This window comes from Emydura macquarii, unplaced genomic scaffold (genome assembly GCF_026122565.2).
Source record: "Emydura macquarii macquarii isolate MOO-44397 ecotype Brisbane River unplaced genomic scaffold, CSIRO-AGI_Emac_v2 contig_1253, whole genome shotgun sequence".
NCBI lineage: Eukaryota > Metazoa > Chordata > Testudines > Chelidae > Emydura > Emydura macquarii.
In genome coordinates, this window is record NW_027131390.1 from 99,490,119 (window position 1) to 99,513,849 (window position 23,731).

The 23,731-nt window shown below is 41.8% G+C and overlaps 1 protein-coding gene across 1 annotated transcript; it reads right to left on the bottom strand.

The window, feature by feature from the left end:
• Positions 1 to 305: 305 nt before the first annotated feature.
• LOC137153807 (glycerol-3-phosphate dehydrogenase 1-like protein) lies at positions 306 to 22,962 on the bottom strand. The gene is made up of 8 exons (XM_067549595.1): positions 22,811 to 22,962; positions 14,755 to 14,932; positions 11,469 to 11,609; positions 10,442 to 10,580; positions 7,452 to 7,564; positions 5,653 to 5,886; positions 4,939 to 5,045; positions 306 to 2,368 (listed from the first exon to the last, which is right to left on the bottom strand). The coding sequence occupies exons 1-8, from the start codon at positions 22,849 to 22,851 to the stop codon at positions 2,272 to 2,274; spliced, it is 1,050 nt and encodes a 349-aa protein (XP_067405696.1). The 5' UTR covers positions 22,852 to 22,962; the 3' UTR covers positions 306 to 2,271.
• Between the last annotated feature and the right edge of the window lie 769 nt (positions 22,963 to 23,731).

Here is a 23,731-nt window from a genome sequence, read left to right on the forward strand (position 1 = left end):
AAGACAGAAGAACTATTTTGGATGATAGAGTGACTATGACCTTGAGTATGTGTTTCCTATTTTAGTACAGAATGTAAATGTAGAATAAAATGTACATTGTTTTTGTGACTGGAATTGAGGATTAAGGGCTAATTTTGTTTGTGTTGTTGTGAGTGCAAGTTTCTGTTTTACTGTATTAGGTACTGCCATCTTAATAATAAACAGCTCCTTGTACATCAATAAATACTTGTCTAGAAAACTGATGCAACTCAGTCTTGCCCATCTCTGAGAGTGACACACATTCTAAATTCAAACACTAAATACAATCAAGGTGAAAGTAATTTATGTACTAGAATTGTCAATTATTTTAACAGTGCCTTTGAAAACTGAAATTACAGCAAATGTTTATAAATTTAGCAGAGTTAATTGCTTTATACTTACATTAATGCATACTTGACATACATTGTCAAAATATTAAAATGACTTCAAATGGAGTTTGGTGTGACAAAGGAGAGCAAAGAAAGGAGCTAAAAGTTCAAACCCATGATTGTGCTTTCCATTTAAAAGCCATCCAACATATTTACATTCAACCCTGAGAAGACTTAGGTTGAGGTTTTCAAAGCTGTGTAGGGAATTTAGGCACATGGTTTCCACTGAAATTAATGGGAGTTGTGTGGTTGTTTCCCGATTAGCTTTAAGGCTGAGATTTTTTGATTTCTTTCCATAGTTCTATATTTTAATCTGAACAAATCAATGTCAAGGATATAATAGGGTTCTTGTAAAATGTGGAAGAAAATTCTAATGTAAAAATCTTTTACTTTAGTGTTTGTCTAGAGAATTTATAAAACAGTAATTTATGCCTTGGCATGATTCGGAAACAGAGGCAGTGTTGTACAAAATGTAAGTTACATCCTTTCTTAATGTATCCATTTTTTCAGAGGGGTTGGAACACAAAAAGGTATCACTATTCATTTCATAGAGGGCTTTTAACCCTGGAAAACATCAAATATGCAGACTTGCCCGAATAGTTATAAAACAGTGTTTAAAAAGTTAAATTAGCCTTGAAACCTGGCTACCAAAATTACCATAGCAAAATTACAATATTGGTGCATGAATCAGCATGGATGTCACTAAGATTCAGAAGTGATGTAGATATTTGAGTGTAGAATGCATAATGGAAATGCCTAGCTTAATCTCTAGGAGGAGCCGGGCTCTGGCTGCAATGCTGTCTACTGGGTGATGCATGAAGCTGCACTGGTCTCTAATGGAACCTTCTTCCTAGAGTTAAAATGCAGCATACTCATTCATCTATGTAATCTTCTAGGAAGTTGGTGCATTTTTTGCAGTTATTTTGTGTTTGTATAACAATGAAACCTCAAGAGCTTTAATTTTCTACCCCTTTGCACACTTGCAACTCCATTGAAATTAACAACATCGCACAGGATGTCCATCAGGGTGGAGCTTGGACCCTAATTACCAGTCTCAGGTACATTTTATTTTCTTGATTCATGATAATTACTAGGTATAAATCGTTAAGAAATACAGATACTAAACACACATGCATTTAATCCCTCCAAAATCCTTGTACCTTCAGAAAAGAAAGTAATGAAAATCCCTCACCAGGACATTTGGGATCTTCAGAGGTAAGGTTTTCATTATATTAAGCTGCTTTGTTTGTGTCTACTGAACATTCAGTCATATTTGAGTAAGTAACAATTATCTTTTTTCACAAAAGCTTTCTATTAGGAAACCAAATTAAGTAAGAAATTATATAGACACCTTGCTTTGGAAATGCAACTGTATTTAGGGGAACTGTATAAGCATGTTTGTCCATTTGACAGCACTGAGGCAATCTTTCCTTAAGGAAAAATTAACTGATATTGATTTATTTTCCAAATGTTTTTCTCCAAATTGCATGCATCTTTGCACTGTTTCTGTGTCGGAAACGTTAGTGGGCAAAGTGATAAGATGCATGAGAATTAGATTTGACTTGTGTGGGGCAGATGAGTATGGGAACTGCTTACAATCAACAGGAAAGAAGAATTCTCCTGGGGCTGATTCTGAAATGACCAACCCAAGTCAAACCCATATTAAGGTTATTAAATCCTGTATCCATCTCACGTCCTTGGAGATAATATTGAAATATTCAGGCTGACTTTACAAAAAAAAAAATTTCTACATGGCCTTTACAAGAACAGTTATGAGCCACATGACTTATTTGGCTGCTTTAATTTACTACCAAGCAGAGCCCGGAAGAGACGAATGCACAACTGGATGAGCCACATGAAATTCTTACATGTGTTGTGGATGATTCTGTAGACAAGAGATGAATTCCTGGACCAACCTACCCTCATAGCAGATCTGGTAGACAGTTGAGAACAATGGAAACCTAAAAGGAGGATGAAATAATTAGTGGTTTTGAAAGTTTACATTGTGCAAACAGCTCCAATATTCTCGAGACCTATAAAAATGGGGGGAAATGTGCTGCCTTTTTCTGCTTTAGGCTGTAAAACAATTTAAGGGTTTGGTTTTTTTCTCCCGCAAAATTTTAGGTCTTTATCTACTTTTTTCCCTCTGGAGATTGTCTGGATGACTGGAGAGCTAGTGGTAGGATTAAGACATCAAGTACAAAGAGAACGAAACTGGACCAACTGAGAGGAAAGTAGTGTTAGACTGTTTATCTTGGGGTAAGGAAGGTAATATGCCTATTGAACACTAATGCTTGACAAACAATGGAAGAAGAGAGCTGTATGGAAAAAACTCAACAACCTGTGCTTTCAATTAAGGGCTGAGAAAGCTCTCACTTTTGCTCCCTGCTCCTCCCAAGGAGTCCTCCAGCAAAGACAAGATGTGATATTCCTGATATTTCTAAGGCTAAACCATGCAGAACTGAATCTCACATGGATTTCCTTACATAGCCTTAAAAAAGCAAAGAAATTTTTCCTTTTACTGGTTGCCTTTTAAGTTAGATAATTGTACAGTCAAGAATGAGAGAATGGAACTGATTTGAAACTAAGTGTATAATTTAGAATATCATTAAAGGGACACCGGTCAATTTTTGGCTTAATTTATAGGTTGTCAAAACAAGCTTTTATGAAATCTAAAATCAATAGTTTTTCCATAATTAAAATTACAATGGAAGAGGTATTTTTTAAAAGCATCCTCACAGTACTTTCCACGCTAAATACTGCTACAGCGTGCTACTCTCAGAGAACCCGAAAGAAATACTCATCTACTTTCGTTGTTCAAGCTGAGGCAAAGGCTAACCGTAATTAAAATATTTAATTCATAATCTGAAGTGCAAATATAGAATAATAGAAATGTAGGGCTTGGATAGACCTTGAATCATCATCAAGGTTGCAAGCACTTTGTCATCCACAAATGTTTATAAGCACACTCTCCACTCAGTCATCCAAGTCATTTAATTAAAATACTAAGTAGTTCCAGGCTTAGTACTGACCACTAGATCCCACTAGATATGCCTTTCCAGTCTGACAATGAACCCTTTATAACTACTCCTTGTGTAGTCTTTCAGCATGCTGTGCACCCACCTTGTAGTAATTTCATCTAGACATTTCCCTAATTTGTTTGTGTGTCATGTGAGACTATATCAAAAGCCTTACTGAAATCAAGATATCACATCTACTGCTTCCTTCCCCATCCTGTAGGCTAGTAACCCTATTAAAAAAGGAAATTAGGCTGGTTTGTCGTGATTTGTCATTGACAAGTCTATGCTGGCTATTCCTTATAAACCTATTATCCTGTAGGTGCTTATGAATTGATTGTCTAATTTTGTTCTAGTATTTTTTCAGGTGTCAATCAATGTTAGTCTGACTGGTCTATAATTCCCCAGGTCCTCTTTGTTTCCCTTTTTAAAGATAGGTACTATGTTTGCTCTGCTCCAGTCCTCTGAGACCCCACCAGTTCTCCATGAGTATTCAAAAGATAATTGCTAATGGTTCTGAGATTGCTTCAGCTAGTTCATTAAGTACCCTAGGATGAATTTCATCAGACCTTGCAGACTTGAATACATCTAATTTAAATATTCTCTAATCTAATCTGTTCTCTCTCTATTTTGGACTGCTATCCTTTCTCCCTTGTTAATATTGTGTTAAGTATCTGGTCATTAACCTTTTTAGTGAAGACTGAAGCCACGTAGGCATTAAACACCTCAGCCTTCTTGATGTAATCCGTTATTAGCTTTTCTTCCCCTCCTACCACCCCATAGAGGACCTACACTTTCATTCATCTTTCCCTTGATCGTAATGTATTTAAATAACCTTATTGCCTTTTTGTCCTTGCTGAGTGTAACTCATTTTGTGCCTTATCCTTTTTATTGTCCCAACATGCTTACACTTTTCTTTTGTACTCCTTAGTAATTCGTCCATGTTTCCACTTCCTCTACGATTCCTTTTTTGATTTTTCAGGTCATTAAGGAAATGGTGTTAAATGGTTCTGTACTGCAATAGTGTCCCTTTGTGCCACTAAAATGCTACGAGTGCATAGAAATTTTTCAGCACACAAGCAGTCTTTGTTTAGAAAGATTATACTGCATAGTATACTAAGAGAAGACACTAATTAAAGTTCATATTGTAGCTAGTATTAGTGAAAGGTGTAATAGTGACAGCAGAGGATGAAATCCTATTTATCTACAGACCAGGTACCCAAGCTGCCCCCACTACTGCATCTCAAATGTGTTTTGGACAGGACCATTGCTAGGTGAAGTAGTTCATTCTGCATGCCAGTCAGCCTTTGGCCTGTTTTGTTGACAGTGCAAATAAGGGTGCAGGCTAATGTGAATTGTGATGGTGCCTTGAGATAAGATGTGGACACCTGTTCTTATGGACATTGACATACTACACACTTGTTTCATAAGGACCTTTAAATAGTTGTCAACTAGTAATAATTTCTGGTCATAACAAGGCTGTCAACTTGATAGTCAAAAGGCAAATTACTTACTTATCAATCATGTTTTTCTGTTTCAGGATCTTGTAGACTTCAGCTGAAGTCTGAGGCCCTTGTAGCTTTTGTCCATTCAGCATCTCTTTTTCTAGCTCCTCAATAGACTAGAAGAAATGAGAATGATCTCTACAAACCGAATAAAGGAAGCTGCACAACTCAACAGGGTGTTTCAAGCAGAAGGGTTCTGAAAACGTTAGATAAAAGAATGCAGTGACAACTACAGCCCACGCTTGCCTTGTACTTTTGTTATAAGCCAAGTGATTAATGAACAGAAGGTAGTGGGAAGCTTGAACAGATTCTTTCTCAGGTCCCTAAGCAGTAGCTGAGGCATACAATCCACATTATATAACCTTTGCTTCTATAAGCAGAAGGGAGGCAGGACCTGATGTGCTCTCCCAAGGGGGAAGATTTTCACTTGTACTAGAATTGTGGATACTATTCTCTCTCCTTCCAATTTATTTTCGTCCATCTCTGTTCAGTCCAAAGCTTTCAACTCTCAGAAAGTACCTGGAATAACCTGTGCTACACCATTCCTTGAAATAGTCTTTGCAGAGGGCAAAGAGAGTAAGTCACTTCTGAACCCTCCTCTCCTAGATCAGAGGGAATGTTGCTGCCAGTGTTATCCTTTCATCAGGAAGACTACTACTGATGTGTCTGTAAAGCACAATTTATTAATGCATGGGCTTATGATGCCTCAAAAATGCTCCTTACTTTTCCTGTCCGCACAAAGGCTTCTGCTACTTTCCTGTTGCGTCCCCCATAGCAGGTAGTGATTAGATCAGCAACCCCACAGCTCTCCAGAAAAGTAGCTATTGATACCGGACCTCTGCAGAACAGCTTTGCAAAGGCCACCATTTCCATGAGGCCTAAACGAATAACTGCTGCCTTTGTATTATCGCCAAAGTCCAATCCATCGCAGAACCCAGCTCCTACTGCGACGATGTTCTATACCAGTTTAATGGAAAACGTGCAAAAGAGAAAAGGGAACCAAGTTAGACAAGAGGTACAGTTCTTGGATAACATCTGCTAATTGTAAGAGAACTCTGTAAATAGTCCTGGCATTCCAGTTCCAAATATTGGTGAACATACTTCATAGCACTTAAATGTCTATTTGTTCCCAAATGTCAAGTAGTTGGAATTCGAAGGCCTAAAAAACATTTTACACACTTTTACTTCTGTGTGCAAAACTAGAGGCAGTATGTTTAAAATTGGGCCTATATAATGTGTATAGAATAATTTTCCCCCTTTGTTGCCAGGTTGGCATCAGGATCCAGTGCCCCTTCTATTCTTACTTTTAATTGACTTTTTTCCTACCCTGGGTTTCTACACCTCCATACAGAATCTAAACAGGCACTGGTTGCAGAAGCTCATGCTTCTTTAGATCAAACTTGACCTATGCCTACGGGAACATTTTAGCGTCCTTATAAAAGTCTAAAAGAGGTTCCACCATTTATCTTAATAAAAAATATCCCACACTTTGTATTCAAAGACAGTGTAGTTCACACTATATTATATTAGGTGGCTTTAGTGTGGCTACTTTTATATTTGAAGTCCCCAGAAATGATCATGCCCCAATTTTGCTCTCTGCACCATCACTGCTGAAACTCTCATTTCAGTAGGAGCAGAACTGGGCTATTTCCATACAAAAAAACCCACTCCACTGTGTGGCTGAAAAGTGCCTGGGATATATGTGTGTGTGTAGAAGTGACTACTTTCCTTGTAGGTAAACCACATGTAGCAGATTCTATTCAAACTAACAATGCTGTTTGGTCAGGACAAGTTGAGTGATAAGAATATACATGACTGAGCTGTACGCTGGAGTGCATTTTCAATATGTTTCAAAGCAAACTATTCATCTCTCTCAAGTGCTGCTTGGAACAGGCTTTACAACTACACTATTATTTCTCATCTACATAGCAGTTGCATGCAGAGGTGCTAATCAGGATTGGAGTACCAGTATTCCTGAATGTGCTGCATGGCTCCTGTCCCACAGAGCTTACAGTCTTATTTCCTTGTAAGTTACAACTTGAACTTTGGAAAGAAAACATTTGCTTCAACCAGGAATCAATCCTTTTGTCACCTCTTTAAAAAAATACTTGCTCTTGGATAAAGAAATCTCACTTGTTAAGGTTTATGTCTAATTGTGGCTTGAATTTATATTACAAATGTGCCTTAAGACACCAAATAAGATCAGGGTAACATTGTGTTATGTAGGAATTGCTACAGCTAAGAGCTTATGAGTTACCTAGACAAGGAAATATTGAGGACCAAATTCTGCTTTCAGATGCATGTATACCTACACTAAGGAAAGTGTTTGTAAAGCATTTCAAAACAAATTATACAATGTAACCTCAACACATTTATGAGGTACATAAATATTCTCATATGATTTGCCCAAGGCTATATAACAGCTTAGGGGTGGAGCCAGTACTAGACCGTGCAATATTGCAATGAGACATTTGAGGATAGAATTTGGCCCCAAAAAATGTATTTGGTTTGGAATCACTAACTTTTAAGGCTCCACAGATCTCCACTGTATCACAGTCATCCACCACGGTAATCCTGAAATTTGGGGTCTGCATTAATTCTTTAAAGATCTGCCCGTGCTTTTCATTTTTGCACCCTGTGGAAGGAAGGATGGGAGTTACACATTTCTTTATTACATGAGTTACAGGGTGGACAAAATGTGTATGTTTAACAAGATACTGAAGCAGGGGGATTACTGTAGGGGAAGGGTTTGGGTTAAGTTTTGCAATCTATATAACTAGACATTATTAAAGGGAGATTTATAAACCGATACCAGTTCTTGCAGCTGGGAGCCAGGATAACCACACAAGTCAAAATGCCTTAGCCAAACATTTGTTCAATAACACTTCAAGTAGTCACAGGTGGACAGCCTCCAGCACCCATCTCTGCCCCCTGATGTAGTTAGCCTGTATAATTACAAATCTTGCTGAGTGTTTTCTGGTCTAAAGCCAGGTCTACACTAGCGAGCTTACAGTGGCACAGCTGTACCAATGCAGCTGCACTGCTGTAAGATCACTCGTGTTGCTGCTCTATGCCAAGAGGAGAGAGCTCTCCTATTGACATAATAAACCACATCAACGAGCAGCCTGTGTTGGTGGGAGATGCTGTGTGTGCTGCCACTTATGCCGGTGAAACGTCTGTCTTACAGTGTAATGCATTGATTTACACAAATATGCCTTTCGTTCACCCCGCCCTGCCCAAGGGCTACAGCTGGCTGAGCACAGGATTGAGTTAAACTCCTTAGCTCTAATCCTGGCTCAGCTGTTGACTCTCTGTATGGATCTGGCCAAGTCACTTAGCCTGTTAGTGGGTGTAAGGGTCAATTCATGTTTGCACATTGCTTTGAAAATGTAAAATAGCATAATTGCTAAGTATCGCTAATGCACTGGAAGCAAATATCTCAGAATGCCACACGTGTTCCCGCTTCCAGGAGGGTCCACAGAAACAAGACATTCAGTATTGGCATTGTTAGAAAAATCTTGTTAGCAGCCCCACCAAAGTCATGTATCAGACCGTTAAAACAGTCATTTGATAACTGATAAGGTGGGGGCGGGCGTTTGGTCCTGAAAGGCAGTGCTGTTGGGAAAGCTGGGTGGGGATCTTTGAATGAGGCTTTCCCTAACGTTTTTTCATAAGAGGTAGGTGGCCATGATTTTCAATAGGCTGAGCATTAGCAGTCCCTGTTCCAGCGGGAGTTCTGGGTGCCCAGCACCTCTGACAATCAGGCCCTATGTTGTTAAAGATCAAGATCAAGCCGGAGCTGCTTCAGTCCTGCAGCCCTGGGATTAGTGCTCGAGCTCACAAGAAGCCTGGTTTGCATTTTTAATTTTCACAATAGATTTTAAGATACTGTAAAAATGTAAAGGTGAGAGCCACCACTGAAAGTTTTGTGCTTTTTCAGCGAGCGAGAGAGAGAGTGTTACAATTTCAGTTACAAAGAGGTGGGAGGGATGAGAAATTTAAGATGGGGGTGAAGGGAGGCTTTGGCAGGCTGGCTGCACTTTCCTTGCAGTATGTCAGCAGCTGAAGGATTTGATATGATCTTTTTGATATCAGTAGGAGTCTTCTATTAAGTGCTGTAGGAGGAGAGTTGAACCCTAATTTTTCATGGCAGAGATTAGCTAATATCTGCATCTGTTAGCACCTGCTGTTTTTTTATTCTGATCCTGTTTCCATTGCATTTCATGGAAATGTGGCTATTTTCTTCAAGGGAAGGAGTTCAGAGTTTTAGTAAGTGCTGTAAACGTAAAACTTTTCAGAAACCCTTCAAAGATTTCTGTTTCAATTACACATTATACTCTGTTGCTATCTTTAGATGCTTTCCTATTCGTCTGCTAGGGGTTGCGGGAACTAGAAATGAATATTTGTGGTAGAACTAATCCTTCAGGGGTCTGTACTGGGACGAATACTGTTCAACATATTCCTAAATGATCTAGATAAAGAGGTAAACAGTGGGGTAGCAAAATTTGCAGATGATACAAAACTACTCAAGATAGTTAAGTCCAAAGCAGACTGTGAAGAGTTACAAAGGGATCTCACAAAACTGGGCAACAAAATGGCGCATGAAATTCAATGTTGATAAATGCAAAGTAATGCACATTGGAAACCATAATCCCAAACATACACAAAAAATGATGGGGTCTAAATTAGCTGTTACCACTCAAGAAAGAGAGCTTGGAGTTATAGTGAATAGTTCTCTGAAAACGTCCACTCAGTGTGCAATGGCAGTCAAAAAGCTAGCAGAATGTTGGGAATCATTAGGAAAGGGATAGATAATAAGACAGAAAATATCATAGTGCCTCTTTATAAATTCATGAGATGCCCACATGCAGATCTGGTCACCCCCTCTCAAAAAAGAAATATTGGAAAAGCTACAGGAAAGGGCAACAAAAATGATTATGGGTATGGAACAGCTTCCATCTGAGGAGAGATTAATAAGACTGGGACTTTTCAGCTTGGAAAAGAGACAGCTAAGAGGAGTTATGATAGAGGGCTGTAAAATGATGGCTGGTGTGGAGAAAGTAAATAAGGGAGTGTTGTTTACTCCTTCTCATAACACAAGAACTAGGGGTCACCCAATGAAATTAATAGGCTGCAGGTTTAAAACGAACAAAAGGAAGTATTTCTTCACACAGTGCGGAGTCAATCTGTGGACTCTTTGCCAGAGGATGTTGTGAAGGCTAAGACTATAACAGGGTTCAAAAAAGAACTAGAGAAGTTCACGGGGGATAGGTCCATCAATGGCTATTAGCCAGGACAGGCAGGGATGCAAAATCATGCTCTGAAGTGTCCCTAGCCTCCATTTACCAGAAGCTGGGAATGGGCAACCGGGGATGGATCACTTGACGATTACCGGTGCTGTTCATTCCCTCTGAAGCACCTGGCACTGGCCACTGTTGAACGACAGGATACTGGCCCCTCTCACGTTCTCATCAGAGCTCTTGACTGTAACTTCTCCCTGAATGATAATTACCAATGGTGGTTTCACAGAATTTCTCATCAGCCACTTCACTGGCTATATTGGCCCCCATGAGCACGCTGACTTCTATCTTCAGTTTCTCTCGAATGATGTCTGATATTAGCTTCAGGCCTTCGGCACCCTCGTCAACCCCCTGGTTAAAGGATAACATTTCAAATACAAGTCATTAGAAAAGGACAGAAATGATGGTGGCAAAGCATCGGTGTGCGAAACGTAGGCCGAATGCATAGGCCCTCTGCATGCCGTTCTCCCTATGATGTTAGAGGGACACCTTTAAACGAAAGGTGTTAGAGCCAGTGTCACAGGATGCCCCAAGGTTTTACTTTATGGTGAGGCTGTTTTTCCTTTATATGTTAAACTTCCCATAGTTGTAAAATAATCAAGTCTTCATGTAGTGGGTTTTTTAATGTTCTTATGCAAGATTTAAACATAACGCATTCTATGAAATGGGATACAGCACAGCCCGTTTTGTTTATATAAGGAAATAAGTCTCTCTCATATTGCTGTTTGCAGGAGAATCTTAAAAAAAGGGGGGGGGAGAAGAGGAGGGAACAGTTAGAGAATTGCAGGTCTGAAAATGTAATTGTATTTCCTTCCGTTCATGTTTTAAATCAGATATTTTCTATAACCATTGTAAAGAAGGAGCAGTAGAATCAAAGTTATAGGCACAATGAAAGCTTTTTCGTTTGAAAAACCTCCTAAAATATTTTTTTCCTTTACGGATTACGTCTCTGGCTCCTTTAGCTTTTTCATATAGCCTCCCCCCATTCCAACTGCAAATCATTTCAGCTTGGTAAAATGGATTATAAATGTTACTGTCCAGTTTTTTGTGCTCTCAAAAACAGCCCTGCCAGGGGAGAGCACATGGAATAGGGCACGAAGGCTTTAGATTTGTAGCTCTTCAGAATTAGAGTAAATGCATTTATCCTTGGCTGGGGAGCAGAGTTTCTGCCCCAAGTTTTCCATAATGCATACTTATTCTTTCACTGCATACAGATTGACTGTAGAGATCACAAATTACCTTGATCAGTGAAATGCCAAATGCTCCAGGTTTTATGTGACCAACAATCTGGTCACAAATTCGTGTAATGAATTGATGGGGTATAACAAAGATGAAGATATCTGCCCCAGTCGATGCTTCTCTTACATCTGCTACAGCCACCTAGAATAAAAGCGAGGGGGAAATAAAACAAATTTATCCCTTGTACCATGAGTGAGTTAACATATCTACAAAATATTTGTACACCTAATCCATCACAGGAGGGCATTAAAAATAGAATCCTTAAATTAATCAATGCTCTGACAAAGAGGTATTGTCTTTAATGCAATCAGGTTTTGTCTTTCAGTTCAAAATGTCCAGGAAGGCAGCATATATTCTTAAACCACTGTCCCATACAAACCCTGTGGAGATGTTGTGGGAAGTATAATACAACATACTGCTGCACTACCTTCTCAAGTGCCCCTTGGAGTGGGGAAGCCCCTTCACCCCTTTTAATGTAGTTCTTAAAGGCAGCCAAGTGACCCTGGCATACAGGCAGTGGAGGACCCAGTGTGGAGGCACAGGGTCTCTTCTCAGATGTCTCTGGTTTCCTATGAATGCCTCAAGGTCCCTGAGGATCTGCAAGGTTTGTGGGCAGATCCCCTGACTCCCCATGAGTGGGTTGGTTACTCCTCTCATGCTGATGGAATGATCAGGGAGAAACTCTGCCAGGGGATCCTTATAGTTATCCTCCCCAAGCAGGATTTACTGCAGGAGATAGCGATTTGGCCCAGTATTTGCAAAAATTAACACACATGCCAACCAGCCGACAAGACCTACCGTGTTCCAAGTGTTAGCCATTCCGATTGGAATAATTAACAACAAAACAGGTTTACAAAGGAGACAGCAGCTGAATTTAACTCTGCCACAGCTACCAGTGGCTTTATTTATAATAATGAGAACATATTCCCCTAGGAGTGGGGACCTTCATCTGTGCCATAGTGTGAGTTGACCAGAAATCACACAGCACTTTCAGTCCCAGATAATACAAATCCCACAGCTAGACAAACTGCAGCTCCCCACATCAGCCCCTTCAAAGCCCAGGCTCCACATTCTTTTTAAATAACCACACCAGGCCAAGTCCAAGTGTCTAATCCGGTTAGACCAACGTGAATGGGGATTCCACTCTACCACAGAGCATATTGGAGTGAAGTGAGCCACTGAAAACAGGATTGATTTTTAACTAATTAAAACATACCCTCCTAGCAAGTTGTTCATGCACACTTCTCCCATAGCATCATCCTGCTAATGTGACCCGGGAGACTTATGACTTAAACGGTGAAGTGCTACTCATTGTTTAGATTCTACCGTGACGTGTGTGATACAAACCCCAGGATGGGAAGTGTCTACAGTAGAGGTGACAGAGTCCCTGCTGAATATAGCATCCAGCACGTTATAAAAGGTACAGCACATGCAGGTGGCTTCAGAATCCTAGTGGTGTTCTTCACCTTCCGGTCTAATTGCCTCAGCTCCTTACCCTTTGTGCAGCACTGAGATTCTTCTTTGGAGTAAATATCTGAGCTTCACCATCTCCTTCACCACATCACTGTAAATGTTCTTCTTCCTGCAGGAGCCAAGCAGCCTGCAGACACTCCTCTCCCCAGAGTACAAGGAAATCTAGCACCTCCATCCTGGACCAGGCAGCATGAGACCAAAAGCAAGGAGCTGTGATTTCAGCGAAAAGGTAGTAGATAACAGGAAGAGATGTGGCTGTGAAGGCAGCCCATGGCATTTAGAAGCAAGGGTGACTTCCAGGCACTCTGACCCCTGGGCAGTGGAGTTCAAAAGTGCTGCCAGAGAAAGTATGTTGTATGTATGAATGGAATGTATGTTGCATTATGGGACTGCAGGTGGAGGACTGCTTATACCAGTACAGGTTCATGTGCATCAACACAGCCGCTGTGCTGATAGAACTATACCAGCAGGGGATTTGTGTTCCTCTGAAAAGGGGAATAACCACGCTGGAAAAAGTGGAAGGTTTTGTCAAGAAAAGAGTAAGTTTACGGACACCAGCTGTGCTGGAAAAAGGCTGGTTTTGTTGGTACAACTTTCCAGTGTAGATCAGGCCTTAGGGTGAGTCTGCTACAGGGAGAGGAATAAAAAAACCTGGCTTTTCCTCTTGTTATGTTGTTGTAAAAATAATCAAGGTTGTTCAAGTCTCACTAGGTGTTGGACCAAGGAGAACAAATCTACATATGTCAATTTCAAGTCATGTAAGTGCAAACATGCTATTACAATAGCAAATTTAGAAAAATTAACTGCTCTCCAAGCAAGGAGGCCACTCTTCTGGAGCATGTGAATTTCTGTTTGCACAAATTAAAAGCTACTCTGTAAATGCTGTGCTAGCTTCTTTACTTTCCAAAACACTGCCATATGGCAAGCTCCTGAACAAGCAAAATGTCACTCTGTTTGCTTTAAATTAAGTAGCTATAAATAATTTAGAATGATCATGTTTCTTTAAGTTTATGAAGCTATAAATTATCTAGTCTGATCACACATTTTGAGCAGCAGTAAAAGTTATAGTTTTTGCTTTTGGTAGACTTCATTGCATTACCAATTAAAGTGCCTCAGTTCTTCTATTCTGAAATCACACATGTAATTACAGCAATGCTATTCATGCTGTTATATTCCAGAGCTGTTAGCTTTTCTATTGAACGCTCAGTTAGAAAGGGAGGGGGAGTTAAAACAACTGTAATTTTGTTTAGGGTGGACACCATGGGCCACGTACTCAACTGGTGTAAATCAGCCTAGCTCTATAAATGATGTGGAGATATGCTGATTTACAGCAGGGCAAGATCGGGGCTTTATGTACAAAGACCCAAATATAGCTGGTTTGTTTGAAGTTGTATGTCCTTTAGATGAGACATTTGTAAGAGATGCAGTGAGTCAAATTCAGAAGTTATGCAAATGCTAGTGTAAGTTGGGCAGAAAAGAGATGTGAGAAATCTTAATACTTGGCATGTATAAGTAGGATGAGGTAGTAACTCCACAGGTAAGGTTTGCAGTTAAAGCAGGATTGAAATCCCTCTAATTCATATTTTAAGATCTAGTTGTAAGTGATCCAAGTAATAGGAATTCCATGGGAAGAATTAAGATCTAAACAAAGAACTTTAGCTTCCCCTGAGTCAACCTATCACCTCTCTCGAGCGTTACATCCACTTTAAAGTGTTTTTTTTTAAACAAACCAGAGATTGTGAAATTCTCAGTCTGGCCCCCACCTTCCATCTTTCAAAGCTGTAAGAGCATCTCAGTTCTTTAGCCAACTTACCACATTTTTAGGTAACGTGTGTCCAGGAAGATACTTCACGTTTTCATGATCTTTGTTTATTATCTCGGAGAGTTTCCTCCCATTTATCATTTCTTCAAACACCCACATCTTCACAACAGGATCAAACCTGTTAGACTTCTGGATGTTTTTGCCTATAATTTTTGCAATGGCAGATCCCCTGTATAACAAAGTAAAATATTTAGAGACAGGATTCTGTATATTTGTTTTGAAACAATCTCCTTAAGAAAGCTGAGTAACCTTAGGGCAAGTTTACACTGGAAGGGCTGTATCGGCTCAGCTGCAGCTGCACCACTATAGTGCATCTGGTGAAGGTGCTGTATGCCAGCAGGACAGCGATCTCCCATCAGCATAATTACTCCATCTCTGCAAGAGGTGGAAGTTATGTTGGCAGGAGGTCATCTCCCACCGACATAGCACAGGTGTGGACAGCGCTTGGGTTGCCGTAACTTGCGTTGCTCAGAGGAGTGTCTTTTTGAAGTTAGATCGACTTAAGCCATAGTGTAGACTTGCCCTTAGTTATAACTGGAAGCACAAACTGCATTGAGCAAAATACTCCTAGCTGATGAAAGGCCCCCCATTACAGAAACGATACCTATGTTTATATGCTCACTCAGCCTAACAAAAGACTCTTCCTTCAGTCAAGAAAACACCCCTAGAGAGATACAGAAAATGGATACCAAGTAAAATACAATTGTGGGCAGAAATCCAGGGTTAACATATTAAAGGGTGAGGAGTGAGAAGCATGATGTAGCATTACATCTCGTTTTGAAAGCAGAATTTTGAAGAATGTTTTGCTTCTCAAATACCTTATTTTTTAAAAAAAGAGGCAAAGAAATGTAAAGTAACCCAAGATACACGATGCTGCTGAGCAATCTGGATGCAATGAAGTCTGTGTATCTTACCTGAAATGTATCAAACTTTTCTATCAATGACTGAATAGCTGCACTCCAGGAAAGGGCTGACTGAGGGGTGGAAATCTCTCTTAAAATCTAACTGTTTGACAAACAAGACCTTAGGTGGTTAAAACCTGAAACAACTGTAGTCATCTAGTTTACTTTTCATCAGTCATGTGGTGCATTTACTTGCTTTTCTGTCACCTTGGACAGCGAAATTAGGTTAGCCAGTTTCCCTGATTTCTCTTACCTAGCAGCAAAATACTGTAATGTTAGAGTTATAAACACCACAGGGAAAAAACTTAAATTAAACAAAAAAATTGATTTAACTGTAGAAGAAAATACCGGTTAGTGGTCTTTAAGTTTTAAGAAAGAAGTTAAAATTTTGAGCCTACTTTGACCTTTAAGGACCTGCCCACACTACAGATACAACTTCTGAGTCAGAGGATCTGGTTACAATATGCTTGTTCCCAACCCAATTACAACACAGCTGCAATTGGAAGGATGAACAGAACATAATGTGTGTGTTAGCCAGTTATCTGTAACTGATAACACTAGGATATATCCAAGGTTAAGTCCAGTTAGATACTGTTCAAACTACAAGTCATAACTGCTCTGCAACTGGGGCAGAGGGAAACCATGCTGTAACTGCCTCTCTTCACTCAAACATAGCAGTGACTTAAATCAGTTTACACAAGGCCAATTGCTCAATAAGCAATAACAGAAGAAGGGCCCCTATCTTACTGTCTTTATTCATGCAAAATCCCACTGAAGTCAATGGGCATTTTGCCTGAGTATTGACGGCTGGACAGGTGGCAAGGTATGCAGTAATCCTAGGCTACCCAAAGACCATGGGAGTGTTGAGGCCTGGTATCATGAAGGTAATACGTTTATAGTAAAACCTCAGAGTTACGAACTCCTGGGGGCATGGAGGTTGTTCGTAACTCTGAAATGTTCGTAACTCTCAACAAAACGTTATGGCCCTTCTTTCAAAAGTTTACAGCTGAACATTGACTTAATACAGCTTTGAAACTTTACTAGGCAGAAGAAAAATGCTGCTTTTCACTATCTTAATTTAAATGAAACAAGCACAGAAACCAGTTCCTTACCTTGTCAAATCTTTTTTTTTTTTTTTTTTTAATTTTCCCTTTATTTTTTTAGTAGTTTACATTTAACATGGTACTCTGCTGTATTTGCTTTTTTGGGGGTCTCTTCTGCTGCCTGATTGCATACTTCCGGTTCCAAATGAGGTGTGTGATTGACCAGTCAGTTGGTAACTGATTCTACTGTATTTTTTAAGTTATTTACAAATGTGAATTACGTAGGTAAACATTTCAGGGGGAAACCTTCATTAAAGGGGCATAAGATTCTCTTTGTAAAACAGATGTCATATAAGTCCTACCATATTTAATACTACATTTATATCAATTTATATTTCATTTCTCGGCTCCCCCCATCAGAATGGGAGACTGATCAGAGGATGAGGGTTTGTGGAATTGTGCAGTGACTATGCATTGGGAAGAAAGGTTGGTCTTGTGGTTAAAGCCCTGGCCTGGGACACTGGAGATCAGGGATTCCTGGTTCTGCCACAAATTTTCTCTGTGGCCTTGGATAAATGATTTAAATTTCTCTGTTCCCAGTCTGTAAAATGAGAATAACAATGCTTCCCCCCACTCCTTCATCTGTCGCTTGGGGGCTGGGACTGTCTCTTACCAAATGCATACCCAGTATCTAGTACAGTACAAAGGGGCCAGATCTCATCTGCAACCTCTGGGCGCTACTGTAATATAAACAGTTGGCCTGATTTTCAAAGTTGCTGAACATCCACAGCGCCCGTTGATTTAAATGGCAACTGCAGATACTTGGCATCTTTGCAAATCAGGCCAACAAAGGCAAATCTAAAATTACTTCGGAATAAAAACACGATGCTGATTATTTCGGATACCAGCTAAGTAGCACTAAACGTTAAGAGAAACTGCTTGTTCTGGCCTTTAAGCAATCCAAGTTCATTTTTAAGTTGAAAGGTAGGCTCCAGCACACTGGAATCTCTCTTTAAAGTTGTTAATAGCTTATGAGGGACTGGCTGCTCTCAGAGAAGCAGACTGTTCTTCCAGCAGTCTTTATACCTGATGTGCTTGGCTGCTGCTGGGGCACTTTTGAAACTGACAAGACTGCAACACAAAGGAATCTAGGTTACTAAATAAATCATTTTAGAAAAATCGGAGGCAGTATTCAGCAGTCAGCAGCAGAAGATTCTCACTGTGAATTAGTGGGAGACTTGCACATAAACAAAGAGTTCAAAAACTGGTGCTCTATTTTACCTAACCTATTTGAAATTCATAGTGCAGCACTAACCAGCCTCTGGAAAGAATTGCTTTATCTGTGAAACCGGTGCTGAGACGACTTTCGGAGCTTGGCAGGGAAGGTTCAGTTATGCAAACAAAGCCAAGGGACACTCCCATGTAAATGTTACCCCTTTAATTCTCCAAAGATCAATTTTATTAAAGTTAATAGAAGGCTGTCCTTTTTAATTAGATACCATTTAATGGGTCAACAGAAACCCAATCTGTAAAAAAAAAATCGTCGACAGATTTTTCCTGCTAATTCTTACAACATGATCCAAGATAGATGAATAATACTGGTACTACGCTTCAAGTGCTGGATCTGAGCGCTAATGGTCCTTAGAACTTTTGGATGGCAATGCCTGACTCCTGGTCTGGCTGAAGTCAGTGACAACGCTGCCAGTAATTTCAGTAGAAGCAGGGTCAGACCCCAGAGGAGCAGGATGGCACATTAATATTGGAGTAGTGCGACTTTTTCTTTAATTTCTGTTACAATAACATCCAGGAATCCCACTCATATATGAAGGCCCTATTGTGCGAGGCTTTGTACAAACAGGGAACAAAAAGACAATCCTTGCCCTGAGCAATTTATAAGCTAGAGGCTTATCTACATGGGGAACTTATACCAATGTGAGATAGGGTCTGAACTATCATTTGAACTACTATAGTTATACCGGTATAACTCCCCATGTGGATGGACGCACTTATTCTGGAATAAGAGGGTTTTATTTCAAGGTTAGCTTATGTCACTCTGAAAATGATTTAAACTAAATTGGAAAAAAAAAAAAAGCACTCTTATTCCAGAATAAATGTGTCCAGATGGGGTGTCCAGTTGTGCTGGTGGAATTATAATGGTTTAATTATACTGGAATAACTGGAACAATCTACCCAGGTTATACAAAGGGCAGCCAAATAACATTTCACATACTTGTGTGTGTGTGTGTGTGTGTGTCTGTGTTTGTCCTACATTAAAGAGATGCTTGCTCCTCTACTAATACATGCTGAGTCTTGTAAAGTAGTGAGAACCCCCAACTCCTACTGAAGTGAATAGGAGTGGAAGGCATTCAGCCTCTTGGAGGATCAGGCCCAGAGATGCTGTCATTTAGAAATTAATCTGTATTTTAAAAACAAATAGCAGAACTATTACTAACAAACAAAACCTACTACTCCTCTGGTTTGGCAGTTAATTTACATAACCAAACCAGTGATCAGGCTTCCGATACCATTGGCATAATAAAGATCACTGTGACCACAGACAAAGGGCAGCTGGGAGAAGCTGTTGAAATATGTGTGTCATGTGTCAACTATCTTGCTGAGACTCAGAAACGATCCCTGAACTGTCACCTAAATAGCTAGTTAGAGGGCAATAGAAGGGATGACCTGCCTGTGAGAGGCAAACATTACTCTGTTATGGCTGCATTTCGAAGAAACACTGTTCCAACTTCGACAAGCTCAAAAAACAACTAAATAAAAATGATTTTTTTTCTGTTTAAAATGCGTTTCCACCAGCTGCAACTACCCTATGCCACCCAGCTCCTGGCTTAAACAATCCAAAGAACCACTAAGAGATTTGGATCTCACACACACACACACACACAAGTGTGCATGCTATGCTGTTCAGTCATACTCTGTTCTTATGAATCAGAAGGAAAGCAAAATCCAAAGTCCACAGCACTTAGGGAAAAGATTATTGATTTCAGGGGGTTGTGGATCACACACAAAGTGCTTTCTGGAGCAATGTTCATGCCCGTTTCAACTCCCTTCTGATTCACAAGAAGGAGAGCAGAATGGTAGGGCAATATTCACTCATATGATTGCAACAAACCCAGGGCCCATTTATAGCTGAATTCTCACAACAATATGAAACCGTATCAGCACCTTTCTGGAGAACAGTGGATTCCTGGGGAAGGTGCTAAAATAGTTTATAGGAAAATGCAAATACGGTTTTAAATCTCTGTGGGCATGGTGTTAAATGAAGGCTGCACTGGCGTTAGTCCTCGCCCTTTCACATAAGCAGCTCATACATGGCATACTGACCTCTGTTCTTCTTCTGAGCCAGAAGGGGAATGAAATGAGATGGCTTGATTCTGCAAGGTGCTGAGAATCTTCAGCTCCCATGGAAAGCAAGAGGTGCGCAGCCTCTCAGAGGATCAAGCCCTAAAGTGCTTTGATAATACTTAGCATATTGGGATTTTCCTATATAAATATTAGAGTGTGCTACAAAGGTGAGTAAATATCAATAACCCCATTTTACAGGTGGATAACTGGAGGCACATAGCGGCAAAGTGATTTGCCTGAAGCCACAAAATTCCTGGCACTGCTGGGAATACAACTGAGGCCTCCTGGCTTTCAGGCTGGTCTGATGCTATAGACCGCACTAACAAGAAATCTAGAGTGAATAAAAAGGCAGGGTGACACAGACGCACCTACTGTATGCAATTGCAGCAAACCCAGTGTCCAGATAGTAGTTTGGGTTGCCTAGGCCAGGAACTGGAATTTTAACACTGTTGCAGTTCTAACTCTGGAGGGCTGCCCAATGTTATTCCCTTGGCGTACAGAGATAGTGAGGAATAGTGTTATTAAAATGTGCAGTGTAACTGGTTTTGTTGCCGGGGGAGGGGGTGTTATATTTTGAACATGTTGAGTCAAATTTGAAAAATCACTTTGTCCCCTTCTCAAAGGTGAATTAGGTGTTTAGGAGTCTAAATCCTATTGACTGAAAATGGGATTTGGGCTTCTCAGTTACTTAGGTGCTTTTCAAAATCTGACTTGTCATCTCTAGGGTGAGACAGTGTTCCTTTAAAATACAGATGAATGTGAATCTTGGAGAGACATTCCTTTCCCTAGTGCCTAAGCTGCATATTAAGATAATTGTTCTGAGATCTGCACTTGAATGTACATGTACTGCATTCAGTGGCAGTTCATTACCTGAAAGTTACAAAAAGAAGAGTGCATGTAAGCATGGGTGAGCCTGGGGTTATTTCACAGTCAGTCTGGGGCCCGAGGCACAGCTAAGACACAACAGACTCCTGGAGCTCCATGGAACCCTCCTGCCTTGGCTCTCCGGCAGAGCTACAGGGCTCAGAGGACTTGCTACCTTTAGGTTTCCAGATGCATTTTACATGAACAGCCAAGTATCTGCTATGTGCTTCCCCTCAGAGCACAGTCAAGTGGAGAAGGCACTGGAGGCGCAATCAGCAGACCTGGATTCTGTTCCTAATTCTGCTGTTTTCTCTGTGTGATCTTGGGCAAGCCATTTAAGCTTCCTGGCTACCCAATTTCCCCATCTTAAAAAATGCAGATAACACTTAAGCACTTCTGCAAAACTTTGAGATTTAGGCATTAAAATGCTATTAGTTCTTACTAAGAGGTACCCGGTGTTTCATATTTCTATTGTTTTTTCTCCCATTCTTAGTGGCACATGTTCCTCTGCTGTGAGCCACTGGGTTCTGATGGGTGTATACCCCGATGTGTGAATTCCAAAAACTCTCATGTGGACTATAACTGGGTTCTCCTAGCACCTAACAGTAAAATCCTACAACTACAAGTAAAGAACAGCTCCTTCCACTAGTCATAGGCTTTTTTTACAGTGCCCCATTATTATTATATACTATTTATATTACAGCAGTACCTAGAGGCCAACCAGGCTGGGTTCCTACATGCTGCGCACTGTACAAGTATCTAGCAAAAGTCAGTTCCTGCCACAAAGAGCTTGCAGTCTGAGATAAGACTTAACGGGTGGATGAGACAAACAAGGAGGTCAGCTTGGGGGCCTGGCAGACAGAGTAAAAAGACTAATAGATGCATATAGTTCTCTTGGTCAATCAAGACCAAAGGTCTTGTACAGTTCACTAGGCATGTTTTATGACCACAGGTGCCTGGCTTTGTAACTGGAAACGTTTACAAATTACTATGGCTTTTTCTGGCCTCTAAACCAGATTCACTTTTTTTTTACCCAAATATTTCACTGACTTCGAGGGCCCTGGGGCTTGATCCTGGGGAATGCTAAGAACCTGTTGTAATGTCCTGAGTGCCCCCTTCCCTGGCTGACTCCAGTGGATATTAGGAGCACTGGGCACCTCTCATGATGAACTCAGCCTGTCAAAGGATCCAGCCCTTGTGTGTCTCTTTCCAACCAACACTCAGGTCACGGGCAGTCCTCAGTGCCAGCTCAAAAGCCAACCTGAACCCGATGACTTAGATCTGTGACATGTCTAAGAAAAATAAGCCCAGGTAGAAAATCCCTCCCTGCCTCACAATAGAACTTGTAGTTTAGAGAATTTTAAATAAATCCAGGACCAGCAGGACCCGCTACACTGACTTCAGTGGAGTCAATCCAGACTCCCACCCGGAGCCGGCCGGCCCCTGGGGCTTTGCAAAGGCAGAAATTGCTGAAAGGTGCTGCTGGGGGAGACCAGCGGACAGGTGTGAGAAACAGGGCCCCGGGAGGGGGGCTGACAGGCGCCGGGATAAGACAAGCCCTGGACAGGGGGGGTCTGACTCTCCCTGTGACACCGGGACACCCGCTCGCCCTCGGCGCTGCCTGCAGGCGAACCTCGATAACACGGCCCCAGGCGCCACTTCGGGTTGGAGAACACAAGAGCCGGTAACTTCTGCTCCGGGAGAAGCGGGAGCACGGCGCTGCGCGCAGATCGCCGGGGAGCAGGAGCCGGAGCCGAGCACGCTGCAGCCGGGGGAAGGGACCCGCTTCCCCTGCGTGCCCCCCGCCCCGAACGCCAGCCCCAGAGAGCAGCCGCCGAGCGGCTCCGGGATCCGGGCCCTGCTCCGGGCGCTACTCACCAGTTCCCGGACCCGATGATGCAGACTTTCAGCGGCGGCATGCTGGCTCCCGCTCCCGGAGGGGGGCGATGGTTGATTGCCTCCGGCGCGACCCCCACCGAGCCTCAGCGGTGCAGCTGCAGCGGGCTCCTGCCTGCCTCCCACTTGCTCAATCTTCCGCCTGTCAGGGCGCGTAGCCGGGAGGCTGGGTCGGACACTCCCCCCACCGGCGGCTCCCCGGGATGGCGGGGCGGGGACGCTGCCCCTGGAGGCCAATGAGAGGAGATGCAAATGAGCCGCCGCGCGGGGGGTGGGGGGGGCGAGTGCGAGTGTGGAGGTAGCAGCACCTTTGGCCCCTTGGCGGTGGGCAGGAGGGGCGCTGGCTGGGATGTCAGGGCCGGGCCCCGGCTGGGAGTGGAAGGCAGGGGCTGAATAAAGTTCAAAACACCCCCTCATCCTGTGCAATGCAGGTGCTTTGTACCACCCCGGCAGAGCCCTCCCCACTCCACCCTTTCATCACTGCCTCCAAAATGGGTCCCCAAAGCACCTTTTTGATGGAGTGACAGGATTAGCTTCTCACCAAGCCCCCTGATGGGCTGGCCTTGAAGAGATCCCCTGAAATGGCATACACAGGATAGTAGGTGCCGGGTGTAACACCCAGGTAAAGGGCCGGGAACAGTAGCCTGGGACCAACAGGGGTACCCGTGTGTATACCACGCACGTCTCTTCGCCAGGGGGCACAAAGCCCTCTAGAGCCATGCTGTAAGAAAGGCCTTGGCTAAGCAGGAAGATCTACCAGTATAGTTACCCATGGATAGTTAGATCCATATAGCCCCCCTGTGGGACCATTCTTACTCCTGGAGAAGAGTGGCTTTTTTACCTTTCGCTTAGTCCCTTCCCAAGCAACGTAAGCTAAACCAAGAAAAGCTACTGTTATACCGG